This window comes from Coregonus clupeaformis, chromosome 14 (assembly GCF_020615455.1).
Source record: "Coregonus clupeaformis isolate EN_2021a chromosome 14, ASM2061545v1, whole genome shotgun sequence".
NCBI classification, from domain to species: Eukaryota; Metazoa; Chordata; class Actinopteri; order Salmoniformes; family Salmonidae; genus Coregonus; species Coregonus clupeaformis.
In genome coordinates this window covers 41,650,271-41,666,088 of record NC_059205.1, presented here as the reverse complement: position 1 = coordinate 41,666,088, position 15,818 = coordinate 41,650,271, and the positions used below count along the sequence as shown (strand labels likewise).

At 44.4% G+C, this 15,818-nt stretch overlaps 1 protein-coding gene across 6 annotated transcripts in view; it reads left to right on the top strand.

The window, feature by feature from the left end:
• The window catches only part of LOC121580881 (disco-interacting protein 2 homolog C-like), a 227,888-nt gene that overhangs the window by 198,159 nt on the left and 13,911 nt on the right, over positions 1-15,818 (top strand). For 5 of the 6 annotated variants that reach the window (XM_041896007.2, XM_041896005.2, XM_041896003.2 and 2 more), the window contains exons 19-31: positions 598-734; positions 1,066-1,274; positions 2,013-2,127; positions 3,469-3,670; positions 4,440-4,549; positions 8,777-8,857; positions 9,236-9,359; positions 10,172-10,293; positions 10,554-10,665; positions 10,891-11,000; positions 12,470-12,600; positions 13,441-13,609; positions 13,846-14,016. In XM_041896007.2, the coding sequence (XP_041751941.2) occupies positions 598-734; positions 1,066-1,274; positions 2,013-2,127; positions 3,469-3,670; positions 4,440-4,549; positions 8,777-8,857; positions 9,236-9,359; positions 10,172-10,293; positions 10,554-10,665; positions 10,891-11,000; positions 12,470-12,600; positions 13,441-13,609; positions 13,846-14,016 (1,793 nt within the window). The remainder of the gene's footprint in view (positions 1-597; positions 735-1,065; positions 1,275-2,012; positions 2,128-3,468; positions 3,671-4,439; positions 4,550-8,776; positions 8,858-9,235; positions 9,360-10,171; positions 10,294-10,553; positions 10,666-10,890; positions 11,001-12,469; positions 12,601-13,440; positions 13,610-13,845; positions 14,017-15,818) is intronic. The other variant, XM_041896004.2, reaches the window with a different exon arrangement.

The window sequence follows — 15,818 nt, the reverse complement described above, 5'->3', positions numbered from 1 at the left end:
AGGACCTCTACACCCACACAGAGACCCTGCAGGCATGACCCAGGGGCCTGGGCCCTCCCTACCACCTCCCTACCCCTGTCTTAACCTGTCTCCTTCCAGCACCAGATAAGGGTGAATGCAACCTCCTCATCTACCCTCTGTTAAGGGCTTCCTGGAAGTGTGTTGATGTGGTCTTGAAGCACCCAACACCTTTCTATTGTCCTCTCCACCTCTGAACACACCAGGGCTGTGTCACAAATGCCACCCTATTCCTATATAGTGCACTATAAGGCTCTGGTCACAAGTAGTGCACTAAATCAGGAATAGGGTGCCATTTCAGACGCACACACAGTTTCCTCCTCAGCTATGTGCTGCAGAGTAATACAGTGACTATATAAAGAAGTGCCATTGGCTTGATCAGGATCAGAGGAGGTAGCTGGGCCAGGCCTCACTTCTCCAAACTCTCTCTCTCTCTCTCTCTCTCTCTCTCTCTCTCTCTCTCTCTCTCTCTCTCTCTCTCTCTCTCTCTCTCTCTCTCTCTCTCTCTCTGCTGTTTACTAATGAACTGTTGGCCTCAATCCCTCCCCCTCTTTTTTCCCTCTTTTTAATTTCTTGCAGCTCTCATGTGCGTCGTGAAACCAGATGGGGTTCCGCAGTTATGCAAAACAGATGAGATCGGGGAGCTGTGTGTGTGTTCTATCGCCACAGGGACGTCGTACTATGGTCTCTCAGGCATGACCAAGAACACCTTTGAGGTAAGGTCTAACAGCATGGGGCTATGGGTTGAGCTACCTCTGGGGACTGGCTAGGGACAAATGGAACTCCTGGGGATTGGCTCTAACAACTGCTGTTGCTTCCCATAGTTCTAAAAACACATTCCACATTCCTCAAGTGCTCTTTATAATCCATTAGTGGAGAGAGACTCATTTAATAGAATTGCACCCTTATGTGATTTGTTAGTTTATTCATTTGTTTTATTTATCCATTGGGCTAATTTAACCATCACTTTATCCACCTGAATTTCAGGGATTGTATGTGATGCTTGTGTGTATATTGCAGGTTTTTATGAGTGTCTGTGTACTCTAGGTGTTCCCCATGAACAGTGTTGGGGCTCCCATCAGTGAGTATCCCTTCACCAGGACAGGCTTGCTGGGCTTCGTGGGTCCTGGGGGGCTGTGCTTCATCGCTGGCAAGATGGATGGCCTCATGGTGGTGGGGGGAAGGAGGCACAACGCTGATGACATCGTGGCTACAGCCCTGGCTGTGGAGCCCATGAAGTTTGTCTACAGGGGGAGGTGGGTTCTAATCCATCTGTTGTGTATAGCGACAGGAGTTTTCCTGAACATGTGACCTGACCAGGTAAGCCTCTGGGCTCTAGATAGGTTATAGGATAGACTCTGGGCCCTAGATATAGGTTATAGAATAGACACTGGGCCCTAGATATTGGTTATAGAATAGACTCTGGGCCCTAGATATAGGTTATAGGATAGACTCTGGGCACTAGATATAGGTTATAGAATAGACTCTGGGCCCTAGATATTGGTTATAGAATAGACTCTTGGCCCTAGATATAGGTTATAGGATAGACTCTGGGCCCTAGATATAGGTTATAGAATAGACTCTGGGCCCTAGATATAGATTATATTTCTTGGTCAAGTCAAGTGGACTGGAAAAACTCCTGACACTACTTTAATGAGTAAAGGATGGTGATCGTAACTGATTGATTGATGTTGTGTGTCTCTGCTAATGAAATGTTGGTAACAGTATTGGTCTCCTGTCTCTCTGTGCTCCAGGATAGGCACGTGCTAATTCTAACAGTATGCTAACAGTATTGGTCTCTCTGTCTCTCTGTGCTCCAGGATAGGCACGTGCTAATTCTAACAGTATGCTAACAGTATTGGTCTCTCTGTCTCTGTTTTTCTGTGCTCCAGGATAGCAGTGTGCTAATTGCTAACAGTGTTGGTCTCATAGAGATCATATAAGTCATTCTATATGTAATTCTATGGTTGGTCTCCTGTCTCTCTGTGCTCCAGGATAGCAGTGTTCTCCATCACTGTGTTACATGATGAGAGGATCGTGGTGGTGGCAGAGCAGAGACCTGATTCTACAGAGGAGGACAGTTTTCAGTGGATGAGTAGAGTGCTGCAGGTATACACACACACAGTATACACACACACACAGTATACACACACACACACAGTATACACACCAGTAGACTGATTTAAAGCCCTGTACTGTATCCCAGCTCTCTGGGCTCCTGTCCATGGCTAAGGAGACTGTGGTTTCACTATTAAAGCTTTCTGCAGCTTTATGATTGCAGTAAAAACAAAGACTATAACATTTTCTCTTCCTCTTGATCCAGTTACACATGGCCTTGGTGTCTGTACTTTCTTTACAACTGTTATGTAGCCATATCTAATCACCTAGTTCCACTTAAGTCAAATATTCACTTAGTCATGCATTCATGTCAATGGGAGACCAAGTGAGAATTTGACTTAAGTGGAAGTTAGGATTTGGCCATTAGCCATACTTTACATGTCTCAAACACTGACAATCACTGTTCCTCCACATACAGGCAATATATGGTATGTCTATACTACTGTAGCTCTGTCTGAATGTGTGTCCCAAATGGCACACTATTGCCTATAATGCACTCCTTTTGACCAGAGCCCTATGGGGCGCACATCACCCTAAAGCCCAAATCACACAGGAAGACGTCCGTCAATGGTGTGACATTTTTGTGAGAGCGTCAATTCAGATACACTGCATAGCATATGCCATTGTAATTGTCTTGAAAATCCATAGTAAACAGTTGTATTCTTTCTTGAAATGGGAGTTCCTTGAGTTTTCCAGCTGTAGCCTGCCTAGGCTATATGCCTGTAGTTGAAATCAACGCAGGTAGGCAGTTGTTTTCATATGTAACCTATTTGACTGATAGACCATATCTCACAGCCCAATACATTTTAAACTACATCTTTAGTCTACTTAGCATAGCGAAGATCATAACAATTCCTCTAATTCCTTTTCTACAAATAACCCACTCAATCTCTAGACCAGATTTGATTAAGGCAAACACTAACCATACACTTTGTTTGAACATCATCAATCAAATCGGCTGTAAGCTAAAACAGTGATAGCCTACTGTCAAGAAATGAAATTGACAACGTGATCTGTAACTCTGAAACACAATCCAGTTGATAAATGTATCGAATGTCGTTGCATTCATGCATTGCTACACCATGTATCATAAGCACTAGCCTAAACATAATATTGGCATTGGCAGTTAAACGTATCAACACTAAATAGACACATTTCACAACTCCAGACGTAACAATGCACAAACAGTCTATTTTCTGACAGTTTATCAGCTCATTTTACCAGCATTGCTCCGCGTGGACGCAAGGCAAATAGACTCATTTGACGCGCCGTTGACGCTCGCGGCCCGTCAGTTTTCTCTCATTCACTCCCATGCATTCCCTCCCCATACAGGCCATAGATGGGATCCACCAGGTGGGGGTGTATTGCCTGGCCCTAGTCCCCTCCAACACCCTTCCTAAAACCCCTCTGGGGGGCATCCACCTGTCAGAGACCAAGCAGCTGTTCCTGGAGGGCTCCCTGCACCCCTGCAACGTCCTCATGTGCCCTCATACCTGTGTCACCAACCTGCCCAAGCCCCGGCAGAAACAACCAGGTCAGACACTATGTTACACCATAGCACACCATCCTGAGTGGGTCTGCCTGGGGGATTGATAGTTCATTTGTTTCATTGAAATCCTTAGTTTATGTGGTTTTATTGGGTTCAATGAAGTCAGTGCAGAACTTGCAAGTAGATTAACTTAGATGTGTAATAGATTTATATAAAAATAAAACTGTACAGATAGGGAGATAGCGATATCTACATTATTTTATTTCAACTTCTTCATATGTGTTTATTCTGTTGAATGAGGTGTAGAACTAAGATCATGCATATTCAGAACTGTACAGGGAGTGCATTGTAATCTGGTCTGGTGACTATTGTAACATGTTTCCCATCTGATCCAACACATCCCATCCCATATCGCAGCTGTCATCTCTCTCCATTAGTTTCTGGCCTGTGTTCCTCCTAGATAGATCTTCCTTTACAGCACAGGTTTCTCTGGCCATTTCTGTCTGAAAAGCACTCTGTCAGAGTAGAATCCTCCAGTCAATTGGCCCATCCATTCAGTTCCATTTGCCTCTGAACGCAAGGTCAATCTCAGCCCACCCTGTCACTGTGAATCTCTTCTGGGGATTAGGGGGAATTCACTTCACACACACAATGTGAGCCAGTGTATATCACTACAGATCACAGCCAGGGATATAGACCACCCCCACGTGTGTGTGACTGTGTGTATGTGACTGTGTGTGTGTGTGTGTGTGTTTGTGACTCTGTGTGTGTGTGTGTAGGTTTGTATGTCTCACCCCTATGCCTCTGTCCACAGAGATCGGGCCTGCCTCTGTGATGGTGGGGAACCTGGTGTCGGGGAAGAGGATTGCCCAGGCTAGTGGCAGGGACCTGGGCCAGATGGAAGACAATGATCAGGCAAGAAAGGTGTGTGTGTGGCTCTCTGAAGGCTTGGTTTTCATCAACACACTCATCTACGTCAACACACTCATTAAACCATCCACTGTGAGTCACTAGCTGAATCTGGTGATGCATCCCAAATGGCTTTATTTCCCCTACATAGTGCAATACTTTTGACAAGAGCCCTATGGTCCCTGGTCAAAAGTAGTGCGCTGTATAGAGAATAGGGTGCCGTTTGGGACGCATCCTGGCCCGGTTTATTCTGGCATGCTCTCCATGTTTCATTTGACCCCTCATACACAACAGTGTAGTGGTAGTTCAACCATTGTTCATCTGTAGTCTCCTCAAGTCATTTGAATGCTTCATGTAACATCCTCTATGTTTTTGTTTATATGATCTCTCTCATTATATTATTTCATTCATGATCTCTAAGCATTTATATGGAGGGAGCAGACCATATACAACTCTGCTATCATGCTTTGAACAATACCGACAACAGTACCATAGCTCTGCAGTCCAGTCAGATGTATTGTTTGAGATCCACTCTGAGTTAGACTCAATTTAAAGGCTAAAACTGTCCTGGTAACATTAGGCTGATGTTGTTACAGGACTAATATGGAACAAATCCTTTAAAAGCATCACTGAGACAGACCACATTAAGATATTTCATAGGCACAGTAAGACATTTTACTCCGTGGTATTTTCGATTTCATAGACATAAGTCTAAGAGGCTCTCTGTCTCTGAGATACCTAATAATAGGGTGTGTAAGGGTACCCATGGGCCGCGCCCCAAATGGCACCCTATCCCCTACATAGTGCACTATGGGCCCTGGTCAAAAGTAGTGCCCTATATAGGGAATATGGTACACAGTTTGGTGTGTTCTCGCAGAAGCTCTATGTATTGATACTAGGCCTCCAGGTTTCTTGTCTCCATTGCTTCCTCTCTATTTCCACGGAGCGTTTGAACGATCCCTTCATCAACACCCCAGTCACACATACTGGCATGCAGTCTGGGCTTCTCTAAGCCCTTACTTCATATCTAGGACAGGTTTTCCCAAGATGGGCCACATAGTGGATGGCAGATCAGACTAGTAAACTGAGTCTGGGTGAAGGATTGTGTTGTCTTGGTTGGTTGTTTTCATTCACTTTGCCTTGGAAAATCAAACAGAACGTATCCTTCAGGATTTTAGGACTAACCTGGCTGCATCTGAAATGGTTCCCTATATAGTGCACTACTTTTGACCAGGTTCCATAGGGCTTTGGTCAAAAGTAGTGCACTACAAAGGGATTAGGCTGACATTTAGGACCAAGCCACCGTCAATACAGAGGTGTACGAACAGTAAGGATGTGAAGCTATGTGATTTGTCAGACTCTAGATTTGGTAGCACTTTCTTTTACCATGGCAGGGGTGTGGAAAGTCATTATTAGTAAAGGAATGTGTGGTGCCTGGCTGGTGGCGCTGAACGACGGTGAGGGTAGCCGTAGCGTAGCGGAGACAGAATTTATTTATACTTTCTCTAATTCAGAAAAATCTCATCAATTACCCCATCAGGCTGCCGCTTGGCCAGTATGCCATCTAATGTGAAGTGACAAGGCAAACAACTGTGACAACACAACACACACATATTTCTTCTGTTTCTACTTTCCCTCAGGAGGACAGGACTCATTGTCTGTCTCCCAAACGGCACACTATTCCCTATATAGTGCACTACTTCTGACCAGGGCCCATAACGTCTGGTTAAAAGTAGTGCAATATATAGGGAATACAGTGTCATTTGGGACGCAGACATTGTTTGTGGCTTGGATTCCTCTGACTCAAACTGTTCATGTACACTTTCATGTGATCTAATCCCCCTAGCAACCATCAGTCTGTATCCCTTCCTCTGTTCTGTTCAGCATGCCAACCAAACCATAATACTATCTCTGCTGCTTCCCTCTCGTCATCACCTTAACGCACCCGGATGGACCGTCTGTCTGTCTGTCTCTGTCTGTATGCTCATCCATCAGAAAATCAGGCCCTCTGTGTGAATGGGTTTTTCTTATTCTTCCATTTCCTTTATATTAAATGTTTTTTTTTTTTGTGCTTGATTGTCTAGCCATGTCTAACCCAAGCAATTAATTTGTGTCAGTGTGTGTGGTAGGGAACGGTTGCTGCTCTAGCATGTTTTAACAATGTATGCAACATGAGCGTTCCTAGGGTAACTAATACTTGTGGTAAACTTCATGTTACTGTTGCTGAAAATGTACACCACTGACCACCTCGTCACATAACACTGAAGACTAACACTCTTAAACTCTGGAGTCACAGACTCTTTTTACTAACAAATGAAGCTCTTCTCTGCTGATTCTAATCTAGGACCTGGAATCTGAGTCACAGACAGACACTGACTGCCTGGGCTGATTAAAGACAAAAGGTCTTTGTACTATTCTGTACTGAGCGGACGGCTCAGGCTTCACTGGAGCACTGGAGGAATCTCAGAGGAGAGGGTGGGCCGTCACAGTTCAATACAAAGCTCAGCCCTTTCTATCAGTCTCTGTCTTCTAGTTGTCGCAGCTCTGACAATACCGGGTTTGCATCCCAAATGACACCCTATTCCCTATGTAGAGCACTACAGAACCCTATAGGTTCTTGTCAAATGTTGTCAAATGTTGTGCACTATATACCGAATAGGGTGCCAATTGGGATGAAGCTTGGGCCTCTCGCTCTCCTACTGATCCAGAGATATGTAGCTTACTCTACAGTAGTGGGACAGTTTCCTGTGACCAGAGATGAAACAGAATACATTGGTTTTACTAAATTATCCATAGGGCTTATGGCAAGTGCCTGAATGATGTTTTCATCAGGAAAGTGTTCATATTTTCCTAATGTTGTTGAGGCGTTGGCAGACTGGAATAAGTTCCTGTCTTAATGTTTGTTTGAGTGCAGAGAGGGATTTCACTTAGTCTCAGGCAGCCCTCACATGTAGTGCACTACTTTTGACCAGAGCCCTATGTGCCCTGGTCAAAAGTAGTACACTATATATGGAATAGGGTGCAATTTGGAAAGCAGCCGTGGGTTCACAGGAAGAAGTCTGTTCTGTGTGTCTGTTGAAAACAGGGCTTCCTATGGAATTAGACAGGAAATATCAAATGACTGTGTTTCAACAGGACAACATCTGTCCCTACTTAATGGCAAGAGCCCTAGTGTAAAACAAAACACTTTCAACAGCTCTAATTTTCACAGCATAAAAAACAAAAACTAGACACACATGCTAAGGTTGGTGGTGGGTAGATTCTGCTGAGGCCCTGGTGTTCAGAGCAGCAAAGTACTGTAAGTCATGTGTGTGTCCCAAATGGCACCCTATTTTCCTTATATAGTGCACTAATTCAAAAGTAGTCCAATATAAAGGGCATAGGGTGCCAGTTTGGGACCCACATCTGGTGTTCAGAGCAGCGTAGTAAGTCCTGTTGTCTGTGATCTTCTATCTGTAGCAGTTGGACCCGGTGGAATAAAACAGTGCATATTGAATTTCTAATTAATCACTATAAAAGCAGGCCTGAAGACAGGCAATATTACACAAAGACTCCAAACTGTCCTGCTCTGTGCCTCCCACAGAACCAAACTGCAATAGGCATGAATTACACCACGCTATTTACTCCTCACGGATGAAACTTTGAAATATTCATTAGCTGAGACACTTGGCCCCTTCTTTTATTTCTCACACTATGTTTTATATCTGCTGCACCAATATGGAGCTCATGTGTTATGCGTGCTGGCTACCCTTTCTCTTCACCTCCCTCTCTATCTTTCTCTCTCTGTCTCGCTCTCTCTCTCAGCAACTGAATCACTGCCCTCAGTGTTGAAATATTATAAGCGCAGTTCATTGTGCTACAAGAATGATATGTTTTATTAAGAACTCCGCGTGTCACCTTCTAATATGAAAAGGACTGTAACATCTTCTCCTCAATAGGCTAACAGGTTTTGTGAAATGGCAGACAAGTTTTAACCACTGGCACTCAGGGTTTTAATTACTGTACCTTTCTCCTAGGCTGAAATGGTACCCTATTCCCTATATAGTGCACTACCTTTTACCAAAGCCCTATGCATGCCCTGGTCAAACGTAGTGCACTATAAATAGGGAATAGGTTGCGATTTGTAACACACCTGGTTGTCCTCCTGTCTGATTTTAACACCGAGAAAGAATGACCCCTCAGTGCGACCTGGACATCCAGCTGGAGGCTTATTTTATTTTCTCTTTCTTTGTATTTTTTTAGTTCCTCTTTCTCTCCGAAGTGTTACAATGGAGGGCCCAGACCACTCCGGACCATGTGCTTTACACACTGCTCAACTCAAGGGTAGGTGTGGTCTGGCTCTATTGTGATTGTTCACATCTGACTCCTAACATGTTTTGTAAACATGGCAGTAGCAACTGAAATAGTTGGCTTTGTTGCCGGTTGTTAGTGAGACCCATCAGGATTTTATCTGAAGTAGCCTTATCAAAGACCTATTGAAAATGTTGACTGTAAATCATAATTTTCTTGCTTTCTAGTATTGATTCAGCAGTTTTGCATGACACTGTATTTATGTCTCTCTCTGTTTCTCTCGCTCTGTTTCTCTCTCTGTTTCTCTCTCTCTCTGTTTCTCTCTCCGTCTCTGTTTCTCTCTGTCACTCTTTCTTTGTGTGTGTGTATGTATGTGTGTGTGTGTGTGTTTTCGTGTGTGTGTGACCACAGGGGACAATAGCCAGCTCGCTGTCATGTGTCCAGTTGCATAAGAGAGCAGAGAAGATTGCTACCATGCTGGCGGAGCGAGGACACCTGCAGGACGGGGAACACGTTGCGCTCGTCTACCCCCCTGGTACGTCTGGTGCACAAACACACACACATTACATGTCTCTCACTGGGTTTATCACCACCAGTCATGTGTGTTGTCAGTTACTGTGCATCACATTAACATGTCCCTGTCCGTTCCCACCTTTCGGTTAGTGGCTCAACACTCTAACCGCTAGGCTACCTGGTACCTGCCTCATCCATACAGCATAAATTAGCGTTGATAAACTAAGCTAGGATTCCCGTCCCATCATGTGTCGCGACAATAAAAAACATCAAAATATTTATACCCAACTGGCGCGCAAATGGGATTGGTTCTGTTTCCTTGTGTTATCATTCATCAACCTAGAAGCATTCAGTGTTGACAAGACAAGAGGGCCTGAGCCACATCCCACTATGATTGAATAGTACTTCCAACAAGATTGTGCTGATCTTTAATGGCACACACAGTGTGATGCAAACAAATCAATTTTGAAGGCCTTTGGCGAGAGACGGGACTGGATGTTCCAAGTTTTAAAGGGTAGAACTCTAATTTGGAACTCCTTCAGTATTTGGGAGCCAGAGACATTCAAGCATTTAGAGTGAACCATAGGTCTATAATGAAGAAACTCAGTCAAGCAGGACAAATCTTGACAAGGGTGATTGCCTGAGAGAGCGATTCAATTAACTGTCCCTGAGACAGCTAGCTCAATACTACACCTGGTCCTGAGAGTGCAGCTGTCTGTCTGGAAGCTGGCTCCGATTCAGCACTGGGTCTCATGGACGGAGGGATGGATACTCATATTTCTCTCTCTCTCTCTCGCTCTCTCGCTCTCTCGCTCTCTCTCTCTCTCTCTGCAGGGATTGACCTGATCGCAGCGTTCTACGGGTGCCTGTACGCGGGCTGTGTGCCAATCACCGTGCGACCTCCGCACCCCCAGAACATCGCCACCACTCTGCCCACGGTGAAGATGATCGTAGAGGTAAGTGCCTCGTTGACATCCATGTATCAAGTCGTCGCATCACATCTGACCTTCATTCGGAGAAGGGAAATGAAAATGTAGAAGGAGACGCACCGCGTAGGAGGTGATATTAGAGCGGGATCCTCAAAGCGACAGAGTTTCCCTTCTCAAACTCCTAGGGCATTTCTTTCTGGATCATTTTACAATGTGTGTGCTTGGGTGTCTTAACAGGTTTGTGTCTCAACGTGTGTGTTTTTCCTGACGTGTGTGGATGCCCCCAGGTGAGCCGCTCGGCGTGTATGATGACCACAGCGGTGATCTGTAAATTGCTGAGGTCGAAGGAGGCGTCGGCAGCAGTGGACGTCAGGACCTGGCCTCCTGTCCTGGACACAGGTAAGATACTACATTTACCCACACTGCATCACTTACCTCAGTCAGAGAGAATCCATTACCCACCTCAGCCAGAGGCTCTGGAAGAAGTGCGGTCTTAAGAAATACTTGTTTTTCCTCACAACTTCTTTACAACTGACATCGATGCAAAGATCTTGCGACCAATCGATCATCTACTTATAACTGTATTGGTGATAAGTGGTCTTGTCCTTTCTCTCTCTCCTCTAGATGATTTGCCAAAGAAGAAGCCTCCTCTATTGTACAAGCCCTCCAATCCAGACACACTGGCCTACCTGGACTTCAGTGTTTCCACCACAGGGATGCTAGCAGGAGTGAAGGTAAACCACTTCTAACCAGAATGTGGTTCTCCTATCAGGGAGGCCGATATCTCTAAAAGCATATGAAGTGAAACAGGAACAAGCTGTGTTACATACACTTGAACGTGATCATCTGAGTGAAAAGATAGTGGTGACATTTTAAAAACATGAAAGCAGTTATTGATCCCAGACCTCCTCTGCTGTGGATGATTAGCTGAATCTCTCACTGTACTTTACAGTGCTCACTCAGAATGACTATTCTCCCTGGCGCCACAGATCCAACCCCATACAATGACAGGTCTTGTTCACAGTTAATCTGGCCTTGTTGAAACCTTTGTCTGCCTGACGAAGCTCAGTAGGAAATCCAGTGAAAAAGCATCTTGTGAAAGATGTATATTTTCACTGGTCAATAAGGGAAGACATTTGCTATCAGTTCCTCAGTGGACGAAGGCTTAGTGGATTTTCTCCCTGTTTTGTAAGCGAGTATTGATCTTCACCAAGAGGCGATTGTCTATTCTGTTCCTCGTCCTGCTATAAACACATTGAAGAATAATGTTGCCTTAGGTGGTGGGGGAGGATTGTTGTGGTGTGTGGGGCTCTCTTATGTAGGTTACTAAAACAAAATGCCCTCTTTGGGATGTTGGAATGTTCAGCCATGCTAAATAACAATGTATTTGGTGCTGTACACTGATTACCATAACAAAACCCTGAATCTGGGCCTCTGTGTGACTATATGTTTGCTCCTACCACTGGCCTGGGTCCCAAATAGCACCCTGTTCCCTACATAGTGCACTAGTTTTGACCATTGCCCATAGGGCTCTGGTCAAAAGTAGAGCACTATATAGTGAATAGGGTGCATTTGGGATGCAGATGGGATTGCATGCCACTTAAACAAGGTCTCAGGCTGGAGTGGAACTACTGTTGTTTAATAATGGGACAATAACAGCTTACTGGAGAGGAGACACACACACACACACAGTTTTGACAGCGTTAACCCACCGTATATACAGCCGCTTGTTGAGGCATTGTTTTGCCATTAATTGATTCATTCATTAAGATCAAGGATTCAGGCAGTGGTACTCACAGTAGCAGCTCATGAGAATATTTGCATGAATTGTTTTCTGGAATGCGTTTGCTAATTCTGATGCGGTTCAATTGAAACTCTAAACAAAGCTTTTTTTAATGAATGACTGAAACACAGTCCTGTTGTACTTCCTTTGTTTACATGGCTATTGTTTAGTAAAGAGCATGTGATGACAGCATGGGTAGAAATGATACCAATATGTAGGCTGTATTTGTTGGTTTTGTGATGTAGCCAAGTTAGCCAGAGCACCAGTCTGTTTGTGCCATCATGCCAACTCCTTGTCACTGGTTGTCATGTTTGGCTTGACAAGGACAGCGATTGGCTAGGACCCAACTATAGCCAAGTAGAATGATAAAACTATATTTGTAATCTGTATGTGTTTGTTCTTGTCATCCCGACTTTGTAGATGTCTCACACTGCCACCAGTGCCTTCTGCCGTTCTATCAAGCTGCAGTGTGAGCTGTACCCCTCCCGTGAGGTGGCTATCTGCCTGGACCCCTACTGCGGCCTGGGATTCGTCATCTGGTGCCTTTGCAGGTGAGACAGAGAGAGAGATGGACCCTCCTAACATGTCACACGTCCATCTGGCTGTGCTGTGTCCACGCACTTCTGTACCCAACTACCTACACACACACAGCTACCCCTGTACCTCTCTGATCTGAAGAAACCCTGCTATGTTCACCCTGGGTGGAGGGGGGGAGACCCAATGCAGCCTTATGCATTATTCTGCTGTGTTTAGCCTAGCCCGCTGTCCGTGTCCTTGTGATGATGTAACAACACTCTGCTTTGCTCCACTCTCCACTGGCCCTCTCTCTAATCGCCTTCCCAGTGGAAGCTCTCTCTCTCTAGCATGCCATCACTCAACTTGTCAAATCTTCATATGGAAATATGATCAGTGGGGTGCTGTCCAAAAACCAGGACTTTGCTGAAGAACAAAGCTGTTTCATATGCCAGGCGTGTGTTTCAGATTGGGAGTGTTTCTGATTGATGCCTATGCAAAGCTAGCCGTAGTTGTTATACTGTGTATAATGCACTAGCTACTAGCTAGCTGCACTACAGAGGTTGGTTTGGCCTTGATGATATGGCACTGGCCTGCATTGTAAATGGAGCCACTGAACACATACTGTAGTGAAGTGTGTTGTTTAGATTGGTAGTGGTCGGAAGTACATAATGGCTCATGTTACTGGTGTGAAGAGTGTCAAGTTTTTATGTTAAGTTTATGTGCACACAGGCTATGTAGAACTCAGTGTAGAACTCAGTTTCCATCTCCTGTGTGTAGTGTGTACTCACTCTGTGTGTGTAGTGTGTACTCACTCTGTGTGTGTGCAGTGTGTACTTGTATGCTTATATTTTCTGTCTCTTGTGTGTACTTTGTAGTGTGTACTCTGGCCACCAGTCCATCCTGATTCCACCTTCAGAGTTGGAGGTGAACCCTGCTCTGTGGCTGCTGGCTGTCAGCCAATACAAGGTCAGGGACACCTTCTGCTCCTACAGCGTCATGGAGCTGTGCACCAAGGGCCTGGGCCTGCAGACCGACTCACTCAAGGTAAGTGTCCATCTGCCAAATCACCACAACAATGATACTTAGATAAGATCAAATAATCTGAGAGTAAAACACTTTGTGACAACTGCTAATGTAAAAATATTGATTGATTGCCTTATTGATTGATTAATTGACCGCTTGATTACAATCTAGTCCATCAGCCCAGACTCATCCAGCCTGGTTAATTCTGGTTTGTCCAGTTTAATGCATTTTGTTTTGTCCCTCACCCTCTCCATCAGTCTCGAGGCCTGGACCTGTCGCGGGTGAGGACGTGTGTGGTGGTGGCGGAGGAGAGACCCAGGATAGCTCTGACTCAGTCCTTCTCCAAGCTCTTCAAAGACCTGGGCCTCCACCCACGAGCAGTCAGCACCTCGTTCGGCTGCAGAGTCAACCTGGCCATCTGTCTGCAGGTACAGTCAGTACCTTCCTCCTCTCCTCTAGTCCACAAACCCCATGTCCTCTCTGTCCCTCAAAAAGTTGTATCAAATGTGCAACTCTTACTAAGCTCAGTATTTGACAATGAGTCTCTGGGTACCATCTCTGTCTGTCCCCCACTCTGTCGCCAGTGGAACTCTGATAGACTGAATAAAAAGAAACTCCAGCACGCTGGTGATGTCGATGCATCCCACATTTAATGGATCATATTACCAATGTTTCTACCCACAGTAGACAACATGCTCTTTGATACATGTTAGCCAGTGGGTGTCTATTGTGGCTCTGCAGTGGTCTTGTGTTAGTTGAAGGGCGTGCTGCTGTTTCTTGTTGTCATTCTCTCTGCTCCAGTATCGTTTGCAAAGCCTTTTCCTCAAGTTGGAAATTAGTTGTGTTTGTTTTATTTAGAGACTTAATGTTAACTCCCTAGTTGCATTGCGGTTTGTTTGTTTTTTGGGGTGGGAGAGATTAATCGGATGTAATTTAATGGAGTATAGTCATTAGTCTGTATTTGTGTGACTTAACCTGGGAAGCAACAGTATTCTCTGTGAGCCTACACACACAGCCATGCGGTTCTGATGAGAAACATGATACCTTCGAAACAAGATAGGTCTTCTCTACATCTGGTCAAGATGCAGGCAAAAAGAAATTGGGTTTTGACTTGGGGTATTCCTTGTTTCTCTACACTTATATACACAGGGCCCATAGGGTCAAAAGTAGTGCACTATATAGGGAATAGGGTGCCATTTGGGATGCATCAAGTGGGTTGTACGATAATGCTAGCTGATCTAGCTGAAAATGGAGATTTTATCTGCAGCTTGGAGTGTTGAGATTTTCTACAGGCCCATAGGGCCTACAGTAATATCCTCCTATCAGGGTTTACAGGATAAAAAGCCAACATACATAGATATCCTCTACATATCTCACTCTCTCTGCCCTCTGCTTTTCATCAAAACAAACAATTACCAGACATAGCCCACCGTGTCCCAAATGGCACCCTATTACCTAAATAGTGCACGACTATGGGCCCTGGTCAAAGGTAGTGCACTATATAGGGAATAGAGTGCCATTTGGGACGTACCCTATGTCTCTGGAGCTCAGCTGTCCATAAGCATTACACATGCTGCTATGTCATGCTTTCATTTTGGGCTGCTCATTCTTTTACATGATTCAACTTATTTTGCAAGCTTTATTATTTTAATTATATCAAATTGTAAGCTTTACTATTCTAATGTCAATGAGATAGAGATAAGTATACCATTTGCACCTGTTTCAGGGTGTACATTATCTGTTCAATCAACCAATGAAATCTGAATAGATCGATAAAAAGCCCAATCGAGAAGCATGTTGAAAATGTTTGTTGTATAATATCACAATTATTTAACATGTATAGATTTTTTCTCTTATAATTTTTTTTGTAAATAAGGTATTAGGCTACCTCTGAGGCATGCTTCTTAACTTGAGTATACATGGATGTAATCATGTAACTGTTATTGTATTTTAAATGTCCCCAAATGTTCTAACCTAACATTGATCTATTGGCTAACATTAATAAGCCTAGTTCGTAACGTAACTTCTTATTAATTAAGACTGCTTCTTAAAAAAAACATGTTTTCCATTTCTATATTTGACATTTTTGTCCCCCCTCCCCCCATGTTTTTTTGCATAACCCCACCCACATATCTCATACTTGGTTTTGTCTTCACCCCCCCTCCCTCCACCCCCTAATTTCTCCTTCCTTCCTACCTCCTCCTCACTCTCCTCCTCCTGCTGCTGCTAT